Raw genomic sequence first — 19,288 nt, 5'->3', positions numbered from 1 at the left:
GGATTAAAAGAAACTATTGCTATATTATGCCTTTTCTCTTAAATGTATACTACTAATCAGTATACTCGGACGGAATTCTTGTTCAACAAAAACGAATAATTCGATTTATTTTCACTCTGCCAGGTATTTTTGTTTACTTAAACTATTAACTTATGTAATACATAAAAATAAACATAACTGTCAAAAATGTCAGACCATTCATTCTATGAAAAATCACCTTCTCATTCCAAATATACCATTACATGGTTTCTGTAGAAATTTTTACTCACAACAAATGTTTTTTATAACCCGCATGAATAAATACCAAAAATTATATATTTTCTAAAATTTTTTAAAATATTTAGACACATTGCTATTTTTCCTGACCAAAGTTTCTTTGGCAACGTTGGTATCACTGAATAAATGTCTAATACTTCTACCACTATAACCAAGTAACAAACAAACAATGTTTATTGTCAATTTTTGCTTTTTTGAGCGATTTAGATTTACTAGGATTTTCACATATGAAGCGTAACATTTGCGATGATAGATTTTGAATATATAGATACATTTTTTGTTAAGATATCACGATACCACGTTAAGTAAGGTACCTAGTTAGTGAGTCATCTATTTTTCATTTATAACAACTCAACTATAAATTAAATTGAAGTATATTTATATTTATTTATATTAGCCGCAATCACACAATATTCAAACACACACAATATTACACACATAATCACCCATCATTATTCCATTCCATCTGGACCTTTGGAATCTTTCCCCATGTTCCTCGCTCGCGTGACGAAAGTTTACTCGAAAAAAAATTAGATAGGAATGCGACAAATGCATTTTTATTGACTAACCAACCCAGATTTTGAAAGCTGTTAATACATTTTCAACAACCGTCACATATCGTTGTCGCTCAGAAAACATCATTTTGGGTTTCGTTTTGCACTATTTTACGCGTGATAATCTTAACCGCATTGACACTGTCGCTGATTATTAATCCCTACAAAACAGCATTGGTGACGTCAGTCAGCGATATCTGGCTAATATACTCATTACGCTATTTCTAAAATCCACTTCATTTCAACTACTTCATAAACAGCTTCACCTTGAACAAACTTACTACAGTAAGTGAGCCCACATTTTGATCAGTTGGTGGTCAGCGCCTCTAGACCCTTTTTAATATTTAAACTGTTGTAATACTCCTATGTGGGATCTAAGTTGGATTTTGGTTTAATCATATGGTCCCCTATTTATCACTGCCACAGTCATTCTATTGAGGCCGTTTTTTAAGTATGTTATGTTTAGAGAGGATGATATTTAGCCTCAAAAGAGCCTTATTGTTTATTTCCATCCTTTTATTTAGCATTTTGCTGTAAATTAAGACATCCCAGACAGGATTTGTAAAATAACTACCACTTACAGAGCTCCTAGTCATAAGACATTGCAAAATGTGCAAAAATGGTATCGAAAGTTACTATAAATTTTTAAACTCATTAATTTCCTGATTTTTTTTTTTTCGTATTAATTTAACTACGCCGCACAACTTAAAAAAAAATCGAAATTATCGAAATAACGTACCATGCGAACAAACGGGTAAAAAATAAAGGACGCGATATAGAGTATGGCCGCGGGCAAGGAAAGAGTTTAATTTCTCGATCGACTTCGCAGGTAGTATGTTATTGATATCGACGTCGTCTACTACTACTGTATTCTCTGGGTGTGTGTTACGTCTATCGCGTATTAGCCTCGGGTTGTCGGGCAAGAAAAATTAACTCAACAACCTGTTTTAAAAATAACTTCCACCTTATGAATGAACAACAATAATTTATTCGCGTGTAAACTACTGGATACTTAAAACTGGTAAATTAATATAATTATTGCGGACTTATTTAAGAACTGCCAAATTAAAAAAAAAAGTACATAAAAGCTCATTTTATTTATAAATTAATTTAAATTTAAAAAAGTATATATTGTTTCCTCGATAATTTAATTCTATTGGTAAATTTTGCTAACAAATCATGACAATTTTTGCTATCATTAGCACTTTTGTAATTTTACCTCATCGTGAGCACTGTGGTCAATTATTCAAATTCATGATGTACAGGACCTCTAAAAATTAACTCTTTTCAAATAGGGCGCGATTTTGTTTACCGTTTTCCCTCCCATGCCCAGCTGTTTATGTACAGCTGAATAATTTAAGTATTTATTTGGTGTTTGATTTATTAATCGGGTACATTGGCGTCTGCGGAAAATGACATCTATTTATGTCGTCCCGCGGCACGGGGGTTGTCTTAACGATCACGTAACTTAATCCCTTCATACATATCCCCATAAAAGTTAGACCACACATAATCCGACATTTAGGCGTTTAATTAGCCACGAAGAACATCCGAGAGAGCTTCCTCGTCGGATTCCGATGCACGGGGGTTGTGTCGTCTTCCTTTCGCGTTTTCGGACGTACAGAAACGTGACGGGGCCTTTTTCGCTCGCCTTGCGGTGCTAAATTGACTGCGCCCTTAATTACACGCGTTTTCGGTAGGGTGTTGATTTATAGGGCAGTTAAATATCTCATAAACAGCACGCGAGCGGTTTGGAATGTCCGATGTCATATTTGATGACATTCCGTCGCAATCCTCTATTAAAAGTTTTTTTCGCGTCCCGAGAAAACAATATACGGGGCGTGCCACAATAGTTATAGTTTGCATATTAACCTTGCTTACCTTCAAACTAGAAGAAATCTTATACATTATTACTACTTTTTCCAAAGAACACGAGATACGGGGTGTCCTAAAATAGCTATCGTTTCTAGGTTAACGTTGCTTATATCAAAACGCGAAGAAATGATCTTATAAATATATGTCTGCAAGTTAGTCGAATTTAAAAATATGATATTCGATTTGATAGAAAATGGTGAAATTAATTAAAAAAAACTGTGTCTTGGTTAGAATTATTTAGCAAGATCAACTTAAAAATAAATTTATAACAAAAAAGAACTTTATTTGTAAATATCGAGAAAATACTTCCTTACTTGAAGTATAGGGAAACTTATATTTGAATAATACTAAGATCAAAATAACGTCCTTAGATTTTGTTTGATTTTTAATTTACAAATTTTCGAAGTCACCTTAAACGTAAACATTTCTGAACAATTTTACATACATGCAAATAATAAATAAATTAAATATTTTATATAAAAATATTTACAAACCCTAGTGATATTTTCAATGGATCAACAAAGAATAAATATGAAACAATTGACATTAATATTTTGACTTTGAAGTTTATATTTATTTTTAAATTATTTTAAATTTATATTTAATTGTTGGCTTGTTTTCAACACTATTATTATAAAAAGGTTAATTTGATTTTTAATTTAGATTAGGTTATTAAATTGTGGTATAATTGACGTTAATTACTAATATTTTTTTCGATCATTTTCAGCATTTATTTTATTATTTTAATATGAATTTTATGTTATGCAATTTTTATGTTTGTCAAGCAGCTGATGCGTTTTTAACTTTAAGCAGAACTGATAAGTAACAATTTCAAAATGAACATTTAAATCTGAGGCCCTTTGTATTATACCTCGTTTAGACACCCAGTACATTATTTTCCTAGACACTGAGGGTTCTAAGTAGAAAATGGCGGTCCCTTTTCCCGCCTCCGGCCAATTAAAGGTTCGTTTATTAAATGCAATAAATAACAGTTCGGAAAATCAATGTTGATTCTCAAAACCAATTAGGCCATAATAGGCAGTTGCAGATTGCTGAAGGTTAGTGACGTATATGGAGTTGTATTTGTTTCGAGAATCGATTGAATGGTGGTCCATATGATATTATCGTCCGTTGGCAGCCGAAGACCGTCGGCCCTTTCGGCCTCCGAACCGTTCAAATCCGCGAGAAAAAACTTTAACTGCTCCGCCGGCCATTTTTCCGTTTACTCATTTGCATAATAATTAGCGGACCGCGAACTAAAAACAAACATGGTCGAAAGGGCGAACCTTTAAAGTTTTGTTGTGTTTGTAGCAGCTTGGTACTTGATATAATTTCCAAAAACAGAAAAAATATCGATATGCGAATTAAAAGCTACACCTCGAGGGTTTTATTCCTAAAAAAAAAGCCCCACACTGTTACGCGTTTTACCCTCAGCAAATTGATATTCGCCTTAATTAAATCGAAGATGAGATCGATGCTACCTGTTTAAGGCATAATAGTATTTATTCAGCACGTGCTGCCGTATGGTTATCTCGTGAAATAACTCAACTGGGCTAGTTCAATCTTGCAGTCCTACGGTATTGGTATAGTGACATGCATTATTCAGATGGTAGATTAATGGATGCTTTGGGCTTGCTTGTATTGCCTTGTTATTGATGCCCGGTCTCGCTTAATCAACGTTTAAAAATATGATTGTTTTTTCACTCAACCATTTATTTATTTTTCTCAAAACTAAAAAAAAAGTATTCATTCTAAAAATAAGGGCAAATCCAAGTCAAACGCATAAAAAAAAATAAAATTGCTTTGCTAAGTAATCGGTAATTGTTGTCCTGAATGGAGTTTCGGTGCCAATGGGAAGACCTATTTAGGGGCGACACCGCCGCATAGAAGGGGACTTTCTCGTCGCAGTTTTTGGTTTTAGTTGCACTCCAACTGTCCTTCGCTTAGTAAGGGCCTTTGACTCCCGTCGAAACGGGACGTGGATTACGCGCGGAAACAAAAAATGCTGTGCGGCTTCGAAGTGGCATATCCTGATTTTTGTTTTTATTCCAGGAAACCCTCGGTTGAGGATGTCGGGAATCCTTCGTCGGTCAACGCGCGGTAAGTTTCTTTTTTCCTAAATCGCATCCGCAATACCGTCCGTACCGCGAGATAGAACTAGCGCTACGTTGTTTATGTAAAATTTGCTCGACACTTGCACGTAAACAGTATAAGTGCCATCGTTCCAAAAAAAAAACATTTTCCATCTTCAATCGGAATCGAAACATCCCACCGGCTAACCAAAAACAATGGCGAATTTCACTCGGTATGGGCTTATAGTTAAAAAGAACTATTTATTTTCGATCGTCGGCATTAAAATGTATCGACCGACATTGATTGGGTCAGTAATCTTACCGCCGTGAGTGATGCCCTGGTGTAACGCGAGCCAACCGCTTCGGCGACATCAAGTAATACCGTACCCACTACCAAGTCGCGCGTTCTCCGTAAATTTGATAAGTTCGTTTCTCCTGGATGCTACTAAACCGTATCCCCGGGAAATATTAAAGAAAATATTATATTTCAGATAATGTAAGTGATAAGTATAGTACACCGTTTTGCTACAATACTGCTTTTCCCCAATTTTCCAATCGGTTTTTATATCGTTCACATTCATCGCGGTTACTATTTCTTCTGAGACAATTTACGCCATCTCCCTGTTCTAAGCCTTCCTCTAACCGCTACGTTTGTCCTAATAATTGTCCGTTAGACAATGTCCAACATTAGAATGTCCTGTTAGTGAACGGCCACCCAATTCATATAGTAAAATCAATTATTTTATATTTTTTTAAAAATTGTTTTTTGTGCTTAGGTAGAGTTAACGATGGATATTTATGTTATGAAGATCTATCCGTCCGATTTGTTAGTTTTTCATGAAGATAGTTTTTTCTTTCTTGGTTAATTGCAGGTGGTTAATTGCGACGTATACCACAGAAATACTTGATCTTTAATTTTAATACTACCCTAGAAGGTGATTCCAATAGAACCGCTTTGACTGCAACTGGCAATTAGTATGTTTTGTCTTTTTCCAAAATGGCAAAGTTCAGATGTCTCATATATTTCCGATTACGTTAAAATTGAAGACTGTTGAAGACAGGGCTCCCAATTTAGTCCAGAATGGGTGTATGCTTTGGCAACATTTTTCTTAAATACTTACAAAATATAGTTTTTTTTCTTGGTGGTGCGTCCAGCAGCCAGGAAGTTAATTGCGATTTAACTAAAGAAATAATTGAATTTTAATTTTAATACTTTGTCATAGATGTTGATTGAATAAGCTAGGATTATTTACAATTAGAATATCCTGTTGTAACTAGAGTTTCCGATTTACCCCAGACGTTGGTTCAAATCGAACTAATTTGGCTTCAATTGACAATTAGCATTTTCGTTTTCCGAAACTGCAAAGTTTTAATGTCCCATGGTTTACCGATTAAGTTGTAAAATATACAAAAGTTTTCGAAAGCAACGAGGGCCTGTCCGCAACATGTTGCACGTCCACTGTCCAAGACAAATCATTTTTATATATACGATCGTCGCATATGGTCGCACGCGCCACGTCTGTAATTATGGATACGTTATACCGAGGGTTAGACCGTCGTCGAGTCATCCGAAACTTCACCGGTATCGACTAACCGTATTTTTTTAATTCCACAAGTTATCGCCGTTCGCGTGTTCATAATCCTGTAGATGTTTTCAAAAAATAGCAAAGTCATGGTACTTGTTGTCGGGAAAAAGTGCCGACCGGTTCGTTGTTAAGAGAAAAACCGAAAGTAACAACTTTTCACAATTGATTAAGAAAGTTTTTTTTTTCCCGGCTACGGTCCGATAAACCTATTATTATCCATTTTTCAGAATTTCTAGTTTGGTCGTTTTGTTTTGTGAATGACTTGTAGTTTCTGCCTCCTTTTAAGCCGATTTTATAATAAACAACGACGGAAAAAAATCGCTTTTGTCGTTGTTGGCTGGCGATTGACTGTCGTCGACTAATGACACTAAAAATGCCATGTGGCCGGACGATCCCGCGTCTGTGTCGCCCTGTATATACCGAATCGACGCCGGTATCGAGACAATGGACCGGGTCCTCCATAAACTGATACGAAACTCGTGGCCAATGTCAACTTTCGATCGCGATCGAAAGAAGCGGCACAAAACGGGCCTCAAGCCCGGGCGAAATAACCAGACAACCATTATCTGGAATTTTTTCATCGCAAATTACTTTTTATATGTCTGACAGAGTTTCGCCGCCCGAACGAACCGATCTGAGATCGACGGAATGTTAACAGTTTTCAGATACCTATGCCAATAATAGAAACTGATAAATTACGCATTATAAATTCCGCTTGAGACATATAAGAATATATAACCGGGATATTATTTTGTTTTATATTATATTGTGCCACATTTCATACCTTAAATAAGGCCTGTTTATATTTATGGACATCGTGATAGGCCGTTCTGCCTTATGCGGTACCGTATGGTATGTCGAAGACGAATTTGATAACCTGGAACACTTCACCACTCTTCAATCGGACACGCACGGATTGTGTTTTTTATTACTCTTAAATGCGCTCAAAAATAAATAAATAAATAGTACCCGGTAGAGTTTATATATCTACGGTATGGTCCTTCTTTAAAGCGTTCCTGGTACATTTCGCGATAGATTTGTCTCTAGCGTTTCGCAGGGGTTGAACTTTTTTCCGTCAAAGGTACCGAATTCCGAAAGGGACGCGTCGCATTTAAATTAGACGTTTTCCGTAAAATTTATCAATGGCCGCTGTTCGTCAGGTACGGCAGCCGAAGGCCAAGTGCCTAATATGAGACCAGTAGAACCCCAAACACGTATGTAGACGTGACCCAGCTGTGTACCGCAATATCTGATGACCTATAGACTGCGACGGTGGTGGAGACGAGGAACCCGCTCCGTGACCGGTTTACCCGGACGAGGGCTCACGTAGGGGACGCTCCCGGCGTCGTGCACACGACGCCGACCGTCGGCGACGGCAGCCACCGTCACATCGTACACGTACGCTCAACCGTGATCGGTCTGGAATATTGCCGATTGTACTACGGGGCATCCGAGAATGAAGGCGGGCACGTTTTTGCTTCGTCCATTCATGCGACCAACATTCCGACAATACTAATATAATAGTTAATCTTTCATTAAAACTAATCTCCCCTTTATGCCACAGCAGAAATGCAAAAATAACACCCCATCTCTTCCATCGATTTCTCCGTTCTTTGTAGCTCGAGCCGTCTCAATTTTTTGACTTTTTCTTGGCTTCATATGTCTGCACTATGTATGAACAGCAAAAATTCGATAAGATTAGCGATACGAAACCTTCTCTTCTCTCGAAACCTCGATATCCAAACCTATCCCCATCCTATTTAACACGAGATGTTTCTCAGTTTTCTCATAGCTGAGACACTACAAATAAAGCAAAAAGGAACAAGTGATAAAAAAAATATCCCAGAGAGGTAAACAAACAATTATCACAAATGTATACTTAGATAAAAATCTCTTAAGTTGTTTTTTGAACTTCTCTCTTCTTTTAACTTCCTGGAAAGAGGTTTGTACACAAGTAAACCGATAAAAATTTAAATACTTATTATTAAAATTAAAATATTTATGATTACGTTGCTGAATACGGAAATAGTTTCTAATTTTTGTGTAATATTTATTAAAAACTCCATTAACTTCACCTAACCTATCACCGATACACTTCACACCATGTTCAAAACCCTCCAAAATGATTTTTATTAACTGTGGTAAATGTGGCAGCACAGCAGAACAGCACGGATATATTCACTGACATGACCGTCAGAATTGGCGGTTAGGTATTTTACAGAAGGGAGTAGAAAAAATATTAAGTAAATTGATAGTTGTGACAGCCAACATTTTAGGGCAGCACAAAAAAAATCGGAGGGCGACAATGTTAAAGTTAACAAAAAGGAGTTTTTATTGAATTTTAAACAAAGTCAATAAGCTAACGCCAAGAAATTAGGCTGTCAATTAACACGCCTGTCATATAAGGGTGGATAACTATTCACTCCGCAACATCGACCACAGATCAAACACGTACGGATGACAAGTTAAGGTTGAAAAAAGAAAAAAAAAACAACCGCCGATATCTCCGGAAATGCTCGAAATAGCGTGCTATATCGACGAAAAGGGCAAAAACAAAATACATATTTCCACGTGCGATGCACGGAACAATCCTCGACGGAGAAGAGATCTCGTGCATAATTGATAAACATTGTGATTCGATATTCCCGCATAATGCTCCAATTCGCCGTCTAGAGAAATAGGGAAACCGCCGTTCCTTATTCTGCCACATTCAATGTTGCTCAGATTTGATTTATGCCAACTATCAATTTTGCTTTTACGTCCCGTGCGAATTTTAAAACAGCCGTCGCATATAAACCGTACACTATACAATTCAATTCTTCGATTTTCTATCGTGCGACGATTTGCTCTGCTCGCGAGTCCCACGCCGCCCCGCCCAGAGGGGTTATGTATTTCTTTCGTGCAATTAACGGTGCGAAAATATTTCCGTCCACGAAATTAGCCATATCGACTTCGATTGGCGAAACAAATGCGAAGAAATGCTAAACAAACAGTACCGTCTTGTTTTCCTGGAAACTCGAACGGTCCGGCGTTCATTGTTTACGACAAAAAAGGCAACGAAAAATTATTTGTATTTGAGTTGCACCGACCGCTGTGGAGAAATGTGCATGGCGGCGAATCAAAAATTTCTACACCTTTTAGTTTATATTGACTTTAATTCCGAGAATTTCACGTTAAAAGTTAATGCGTAAAAATCTCTCTCTCCGAGATCCTCAATACGTCGAACGCAGACGAATAATACGAAAACAACCACAAAAAATCCCAGGCAGTCAGACCTTGATTATAAAATAAAAATAAAGGGGGGTTAAAATTAATTTGAAAAAGTTTTAAAAAGAACTCGGTTGGTTTAAATAGGTTTTGAGGGAATTAAAAGAAAGTTTTCTTTTTCATGAATAATCTTCTTGCATTTCTTGGACAAATATTTGATGAGAAAGTGATACCGTACGAAATTTGTGATCCAACTTCAAAAATTAATTCATTGTCAGTGTTCAAGTGTCATATAATATATATAACGTCCCTTAGTGTACCATTTACGGTCCGGCTTGGGTTCGGAACCCCCGCAACATAAGCCCGGCTTGATTGGAAACGACCGTAGAACATTAAAAACTAAATCTGGTAAGTCCCCGTGACCAATGCCCGGATTAATTTGAAATAATGTGGACACATTTCGGCACGAAGGAAGGGACAAATATTCGTTATATCGGAATTATTTGCTTACGACGACTTATGATTCACCGTGTATGAATTAATCTTTTAAAGACGAACCCTAATATTGTTTGACCCATACGAAAAGGAATTTCTTTAAACAAACTATTGAAGCGACCGAGAAAGGTCAAAAAGTGAGGCGACTTTGGCCCTCCATGTAAAAAAAATAAACCTGACAAATGGTTATGTTTATGAGGGAAGATCAATCTTTATAAATGGACGTGTATTGGTTGATCCGTGGGGTCGAGTGATCCGGGGGCGTATACACGAATTTAGAATGCATGGAAATGTCATCGATACAAAAACTAGTAATATTTTATGATTGACTTTGGCACGTCGCGTCGTAGAAACCCCCGCCAATATTATTTCCTGACCCGAACAGGAAAATAGTGAAGCTGGCCCTTGCCCAGTGGCGCTTAAATTGGATTTTAAAAAGGGCGATCCCTTTTTTAATTCCCCCGATTCTTCGGCACGCGACCGTGCCACGTGGTCTGTTAAATTCCTTTTATCGTTTTAATCTCGTGTTCCCTTTTTTGCGTGTTAGGTGAAGCACGCGATTTTAAAAAAATGCATTCCGCAACCTGTTCCGAGGATGTGCTATTCATTCAAATTCAGATACGTATCATTTTTATCACTCTATAGATTTCTGCTTTTGCGGTGCGATAACGCTCGAAACGAGTTCGAAAATCTAAAACATCATCGACACGAAGATCAAAAAGGAATCAAAAGACGCGTGCCCTTTAATTGGCACCGATTCTAATTTCCAATAAATATTCATAAACCTCTTAAAACGCGTACAAGTTTAAAGAAGTGTAAAAGTCAATTAATAAATGACGCCTTCGGTGTCACTGTCTTAAAGTTGCCGGAATTAATTTATAAACACGCCAGGACCGGAGTCAACACATTTCCCAAAAAAATTTAATTTAGTTTAAATTTAAGAAAGCTCGGTTGGACTTCTCCGCTCTCCTTTCTACTTCATCAACATCTTCAATTTTTGCTACATTTTCGACGTCACTTTCATTTACTGCCAATCATTCTTAGCGACATTGAATTAAAAGTTAAAAATTAAATTGAATCTCCCTTCCTTGTCTTTATAATCGTTATTTTTTCTTTTCTTTTCTTTGGTCGACGTTTTTCAAGATACAGTTTTTGCTACATTTTCGGGGTCATTATTATTAACTGAATTCGTTCTTAGCCACATTGAATTGAAACCTAAAAATGACTGAATTTCTCTTCCTTTTCTTCACGATCATTATTGTCTTGAGAAGATCCTCCCTCATTTTTTTCACAAACCACATTTTTCGGGATAATCTTGGCTACATTTTCGTCATGTATTGCCGATGGGTCTTAGCGACATCCATTAAAACTGAAGTTATATTCTTTCTCGTTTTCTTCATATGTTAGGCGCCATTGTCATTTACTGTGGTTCTTACTCCTTCCTTTTCTTCAAGAGCGATATTTCCTTGAGAAGATGATCACTCGTTTTCTTAACAAAAGGAAGAAGTTCCTGATGAGTACGTTTATACATTAAGTTCCTCCCATCCATTTCTTTACAAGAAGCTCTACCTTTTTCTCCACGAATAACAAGTTCTTAAGACAAGAGTCTAAATTCTACGAAGGTTTTAATAAAAACGTCAAATTTCAAAGTCCGAGCCTGTGTAAGGTAGGGAAGGCTGGCGGCTGAACCATCTGAAGTGAGGATATATCCCACGAGTGTTTGTCTTAATTATTAGCGCCGAGCAAGACAAGTCAGTCATTAAAAGCAAGTCCCGCAGGGACACGGACTACTCTGCATCTCATCAAATATCTAATCCCGAACTTTCCTATAGAAAAACGTCATTTGTCTTGCTGCAGTTTCTTTCCTGCCCTTTGGCATCGATTTTAATATATTTGACATGCACAAAAGGTAGGAGAAGCGCGGCAACGTCGGGGCTGTACCTCATTTTGTATCCGTGAGTGCCAATAAGTTTCCCCGTCTTGACAGAACATTTGTCTTAATGCGACTTAATATGTCAATAGTTTCAATAAACTCTAGTCATTGATTTATAGTTTTTCTCGTAAACAACTTGCTAGTAGCCGCCGTTTCGTTTTTTTTTTGCGAACGCGATACACCGAATTTCGCAAGACATATATCATTGGGTAATTGCGCAATTTGTATTTTACATTATTTGAATAATATTTGGGTCATGCTTCTTTAATAATTCATAGACTTTTAACGAGTAGTTGAGATTTTTCTGTGCCAAAATTTTAACGATTGATGTCGATATTCCAGTCACTGTCACTGAATGACGTCAGTGCGCGATCTTATTCATCCTTTAATTTATTTCTTTTTATGGCATTTGGATTATAGCAAAGCCGAAAGTGAATTTAGATTAAAACGTCCGATAGACGCGCCCCTTGAGTTTTCTTCAAAAGATTCCTATCTCTATTATTTGATACGGTTTATATGTGGATTTCACCCTGGCATAGGGGTTAATATAGTTATTTCCTTACAGTACGACGATTCTTGACAATTGCTAACGTTAAACCTGAGCGAGTCTCATTTTTTATAAACACACTGATTGAGACTTAGTTGTTGATGATGATTATTAATTAATATTCAAGCATAACCTCATTTGAACGTTCCTACCTTATCCATGCATCGAGTCAAAAATATCAAATGTTGACGCAATCCCCTCGTACAGGTATTTATGGATTTTCACAACTAACCCGGGAATAAAAAGGACCATAAAAAATCTCGATCTCCGTTTTAAGAGGAAAAGTTTTATTCGACAATAAAACTTGCTTCAGAAACTGTAGGAATAATCAGAAGCCCAAAACATTCAGTGCTTTACCTTTTGTAACCAATTAAACTTTTAATGCATTGACGTTTTTGCTGTCAAATCCATTAACCAATATTCGGACTAAAATTTGCTAAATAAAAACACTTCATCAGTGTGAGAGGAATTATATTAAAAAAATATATATTAAACTATAAAAATATATTTTTGTAATTTAACTTTGAGATTTGCGTAAATATTTATTTTTTTACAATTTTTTAATAATTGATTTGAATGTATCTTCAACTGTCGGTCCATACTTGGCAACTCTCAGACTTCCCCACTCTTCTTTGAAGATAATCTGTCGTCTTTTTCTATCAGTTTTATACCGAACAATTGTCTTTCCATTGTGCTGTCGCTACTTTGTCCATGTTGAGGATCCGTAAATGAGTACAGGGATTAAGTACTGATTATTAATTGTGTTTTCAGATATTGTGGATATATTTTACTTTTTAAGACGAAGCATAATTTGCCAAACGCGGTTTCTGCTCTTTGGATTTCTTTGTTAAGTTCAACAATTTATCCCAGATATGTCTATTTTTACTTGTACTATTCTGATTTTGAATATTTTTAGCCGGTGTGTCCAGTTATTTCAGCATTTCTTTTTCATGCGTTATCAACGGTATCTTAGGTTATTCAAGTACTGTCGACATATGTTTATACCTTTCTCCTTCCATTCTATTTTTTAAAAAATACTCTAGAGAATGGAGAAAAAGTTTAAGTGATATTGTGTCTGCATGCCTGACACCTCTTCTTATGTGCATAGGTTTTGTTTCCTGTTAACTGTTGTTGTGGTTTCTCTGTAGATGATGCTTCAGAGGTCTCTCTACCTGGAGACGATTCAGCTCTTAATTAAACACTTTTGGTTAGTTTTGGTTAGTCAGTCTCTTTTTTATAACCACTACGGTACCTACATAAAAATCAACAAACTGCGTGTGTTTGTTAAAATACCTGGGAGACAGACAGCAGATGGTGTGCATTATTAAAAATGGTTCACAATATTTTTTCCAAAACAATAGGGAACAAACAGGGAATACCTCGGGGCTCATTATTGGGTAACCTCCTCTTTGTCTGTAACCTGCAAATGTTATTATGCTAGGCTTGTCGCTTAATACGATTTTGTTAGAAATAAAAGATAATATTATTATTAATAGTATCATTAGTAAGCATTATTGTATTTTGATAACCGATTATTACAATATGCGTATAACAAAATAGAAGAATATGAATGAAATATATATCTTAGAATTCCTAACTAAAGGCAATTGAAAATTATACAGATTTTTCTACTCCCGTCTGTAAAATACCTAATTACACACCGATCTAGCGTTACTTTAACACGTCAGTTTCGTTACCCACGGATCCGAGCCACTTCGGACGTTTCCGGGATATTACCGCACGGGTTTGGGAGGCATCGGATGTTTTCGGAGATATTTCCCGCGCCTTGAATTTTGACGTATGTCACTTCTGACGTTCACGTCAGTGAATGTATTCGTGTTGTTTTTGCAAAAACGTACCTAAAAACTAATAGACAGAAAATACATCAGACAATTTAAATACTACGTGCTATAAGCTACAATTAAAATCTAGTGGACTGGTCGGTAAGTGAAGTGACATTTATAATTTAAGTTTCCCACAGAAATTTTACATACCGTTCGCGTGAACTTCAGTGGTTTTTACAGTTTTTATATTAATATGTTGCCAAACAAAATTGAGGGTTACGACTTGCCTTTTCTTGCCTATCTTATTTTAAAAATTTAATCCTCTTAAACGCTCTATCCTTGGATGGTTTTTCTTCCGATTACAGTCTCTTTCTTTAAATGATCAATTGTAAAAGTTAAATAAGCAACATAACGTTTTAAAATTGTTTATTCCGTTGTTTATATGACATATCCATTAATACACCTCTCTCTGTCTAACGTACACAGTTAAAAAGAGATATCCAACAAGTTTGGTAAACTCTTTATCTCGTTCGTTTATTAAGCATTCGCTCCGCTCGTGTCAAATAAACTTGTGACTCATATGCCGTTTGCCGCACTCGGTACTACTATACTATATTTCCTCCAGCAAACTTTGACAAAAATTTAATTTAATCGATATCGTAGATATCGCGTACGGCCGATTCCTAGGAGCATTTTTTTAATTAATCTCCCTCCGTAAATCCTATTAATGGAACCGTTTATTTTTTTCGCTCGCTCGCGTTGACTTCTATTAAAACAGTATGTAAATTTGCGGAAGAAATTTCTTCGCCCCCACCCCCATCGACGACTGTCTCGGCGCACTAATTAAAAGAACTTATGGTTTCTTTTACTGCCGAAGGGTATTTGCAATTTGTTTAGCCGGCGCCCTTTTTTTTATTTTATTTTCCACGGCAAACGTTCCCGGAATTTTTCCTTTGTTACGACCAAATACAGGGCGAATTTAAGGCGACGCTATTTAACCTCGCACTCGCTCCCTTCCAACACCTAGGAGGAATAAGCGAAGGGCCGGGCGGGGATGAATAATTGGCAACATATTACTAATTGCGAAAGCTTCATTGCCCAATTTAATAGGGGGCAATATTCCGGCGAGCAGTATATGACAAAAGGAAGGGGGCGTGACGTTAAATGGCACCGAATGACGTGAAGTGACGAAACAACCGTATAGCCCCCCGCGTTAAATGTAAATCAGGCTAACTAAATATTTTCATATGCATCAATTCTAGACGAGAGGCTTCAAACGTAATGTAATTTTGAACGGTGACTCGGTGTAATAAATGGTTCCATTGTGAATTTAATGATATGTGACACATTTAGGCAGAATTTTGGGCCATTTAGCTTGTTTAAATCGTTTGTTTAGGGGAGACGAGATGAATCGTCCGCGTCCGCTTTAATTTTCATTCCGTTTCGCGTGTTTTACGACTCATATTTTGTTTTTTTTTTTAATTAACGGAAAGACAAGGCAGCTGTACGTCAGACCATATAAACTTTTAACCGCGCCATCGATGACGCCATGAAAATATTCCGCGACGAACGGAATCGGCATTACTCAACAAAACAAATCGATTTCTTGACTCTCTTGACTGCGTTTGAGAGGTTATAGTTGTATTATGAGTCTATGGTCTATGGCATAAGGGGAGTTTCCTTCTAAAAATATCGAAGTTGTCCCACCCTGTCCAGCTCAGTATCGTCAATGAATATAGTTGTAGAAACTGATGTTGACGTTGGTTTCTTATTAATTTTAAAATAAAAGCGTAATTTTGAATTAAATACTGTTTTCTCAAATTCGTAATAACCTATAAGAATAAACCATATATAGTCGATACGACAGTGTCCTTTCTACCTTTGCACGATATCATTCTAGATTTAGTGATTTAGTATACCAAATACATTGGTTGGTTAGCTAATTAATTAACATATAAAATAGTCTATAATGTGAATTGTTAAAAATTGTCAAAAATTAGAAAACAAACTTGCCGTATGCTACAAACGAAATAATTGCTGTCAAGTTTTAAGATTGCCTCCTTACCATTGTATATTTTATCCCATATAATTGGTGTGGGCTCAGGGAAAAATATGTTTTAATAAAAAGGTTGTAAGTGAGGCAAGGCACGATGATACTGCAGCAGTATCAACGTCGAAGAGGGTTAATAGTATCGAATCATAGAGTGCGTGTGCTTCTGTTTTTGTGTATTTATATTCACTGTGAATTATAGAAAAAAAATAAACGGATTTGTGGATGTAACAAAAACAATGGCTCTATATTGTTTTCGTTGCTTACTTATGGTGGAGATAAAGCTTGGACGGAAACAGGAGTCGTGGATATGGAGCATTTAAGTTTGCAAATGAAAAAATTTTAAAAATCTAAAAGCCACATACAGCCAATATACAGAAAACGCGTATTTCATCAAAATTTTTAATTGTGTTAAATTTTGCGAAGCTGTGGAATAGTCTGTTATAGTCTATCATGAACAAATAATTGATGAAATTAATAATTCCGCGGGTTTGCAATAATTGCAGAACACCTCAAATTTGTTCCTACGAGCCGCCACTGGTACGGACGTAGAATTTTAGGATTACCCCCATGTCACTGCACTTTTAACCCGATTGAAGTTCTTTGGGGAATTACAGAAACTGTTATAACCGACATATTGGCAGAGATGGTCTGGAAGAGGCACTGGAAACTGTCGAAATGTGGAAACATTTGATTCCACATACAGAAGGAACAATTACCAGGAATAGACAAGAGAGGCACAGAACGTTACTAACTTAATAACGATCCTTTATATTGTGTGCAATATAAAATATTTTGCTTAATGGAAATTATGTAAATGACGGCAACGTTGTGCCGGTAAGTGTAAGCCGGACATCTCGCGTCCTCCTTCATAAAGTGGCCTCCTTTTTGTAACTTGCGAATCTTAAAGGGAGTTTCTCTATGCGAACGGGGGTTTAATGCTATAAATCAGCGCGGCCGTATGCAAAATCAACAGCTGCTCGGTAAACTGGCGATATGGAAACAAAAACGAATTATTGCCGAGGGTTTGTTTGCGTTGATAACGGAGCTATGGGGTCGTTCGCATTCCCTAAAAATATACGAATCGAGAAAAGTGCCTACGAGCGCAGACAGTTTTCGGTCAATTTTCTTCCGAAAATTTTAATTCGCACTTTACATGCAAAATTATGCAAATCACCGCCAAAACCAATATATAGACATCGCTATGATTATATCGATAGGAGGCCCAGTGACACTGGCAATTTACCAATTTAATAATGTCCCGGCAAGGAGCAGGGGTATATCCAGCAACGTCTCCGAATTATTATCGTCCAGTGACGTAAAGGGATTGCCCCGGAAAGGGAATACGGTGCAAAAAAACGAATCCGCAACCCGCGCTATTGCCTTACTACTCTCATCTGATCGCCATGACGATATTCGAATTTGACAAGCAAAATAAATGCCCCGTTCCGAACAAAAACGTATCGTAATACGGTTGCTTTATGTTAATACGCCACTGCTTGAGATAGCTCTAAGCAATGAGCGACCCGCAGCCGCCTGTTGTATTAAAATTTGCATGTTAACTAGACACCACCATCTTGAAATATCGACAGATACGTGTGTACGCGCGGATGGTGAGATCAGGGACCCATCAATGTCTCGTCTTGTCAAATCTGGCCCGCAACGAGAGCTTAATCATTGTCGAATATTCATCATCTTGCTGGATTTTTTTACGCCTGACAGCCGATGACGTCTTATTTGCTCATCACCTTTGACTGCTATTCCTCCGGATTATTTTATTCGCGTAAATATTTCAAGTTGCAGGATATACGCTCTTATCTCTTTACTTCTGGCACCGTGACAATGATAGACCGGAGAACTGGATTTTTATGACAGCAGATATTTAATTAAAACTTCCTCCTCCTTTCCTTCACGAGCTGTATTTCTTTCAAATCTTCAAAAGAAAGTTTAGATCATATATATTCAACAACACTGATTGCCAGCTGTTCCTTCCTGAACTTAGTGTAAAGCGTAAACTGCGGATTGATTATATATATATTCAACATTTGTGGTAAGATACGTTTAACAAAAATGGTCACTAGGGATCAAACGAAGTTCAATCTCTTTAATCTGGGCACTGTCAACATCTCGCTAATCCGGACAAGAGTAATATGTATAGTTTATAGTATTGGGTTGTTCGGAAAGTCATTTCGTTTTTTTTGGGGAACATGAAAGACAGTTTTCGTATAATGAATAAATATTTTATTAAATTATATATTGGCCATTCTCGTCCAACACCTTTTGCCATCTTTCTGGCAGTAACATAATTCCCCTCTCATAAAAGTTTTGGTCCTTGCTGGCAAAAAACTGGTTCAGGTGGTTTTTGACATCTTCATTTGAGGTAAAGGTTTTGCCATCCAAAAAATTTTGCAGGGACCGGAACAAATAGTAGTCGGAAGGCGCCAGATCTGGAGAATATGGTGGATATTGCAGTACGTCCCATTCAAGCTGTAAAAGTTTTTGGCGAGTGACCAAACTTGTGTGAGGTCTCGCATTATCCTGGTGGAACACTACACCCTTCCTGTTGATTAATTCGGGCCTCTTCTCTTTAAGTGAATCATTCAATTTGTCCAGTTGATGACAATAGACTTCTGAATTAATCGTTGTATTGTTCGGCAAAAGCTAAAAAAAAACGATTCCTTTGACATCCCACCAAACGGAGAGCATCACCTTTTTTTGGTGAATGTTGGCTTTTGACACCCTTTGAGCCGGTTCATCTTTTCTGCTCCATGACCTCTTGCGTTTAACATTGTTGTATACAACCCATTGTTCGTTCCCAGTAATAATCCACTTCAAAAATGGATCATTTTCTTGACGTTTGAGGAGCGAATCACCAACGTCAACGCGACGACACAAATTTCGCTCCGTAA

General features: G+C 36.9%; 1 protein-coding gene across 1 annotated transcript in view; it reads left to right on the top strand.

Annotated features, from left to right (window-relative positions):
- Positions 1–19,288, top strand: part of LOC132708587 (protein trachealess) — a 110,027-nt gene that overhangs the window by 26,124 nt on the left and 64,615 nt on the right. Inside the window, exon 3 of the mRNA XM_060680983.1 lies at positions 4,758–4,805. Within this exon, the coding sequence (XP_060536966.1) occupies positions 4,758–4,805 (48 nt within the window). The remainder of the gene's footprint in view (positions 1–4,757; positions 4,806–19,288) is intronic.

This window comes from Cylas formicarius, unplaced genomic scaffold (genome assembly GCF_029955315.1).
Source record: "Cylas formicarius isolate icCylForm1 unplaced genomic scaffold, icCylForm1.1 PGA_scaffold_12__32_contigs__length_19106922, whole genome shotgun sequence".
Taxonomy (NCBI): domain Eukaryota; kingdom Metazoa; phylum Arthropoda; class Insecta; order Coleoptera; family Brentidae; genus Cylas; species Cylas formicarius.
The sequence above is the reverse complement of the archived record's forward strand: the minus strand, read 5'-3'. Positions and strand labels throughout refer to the sequence as shown.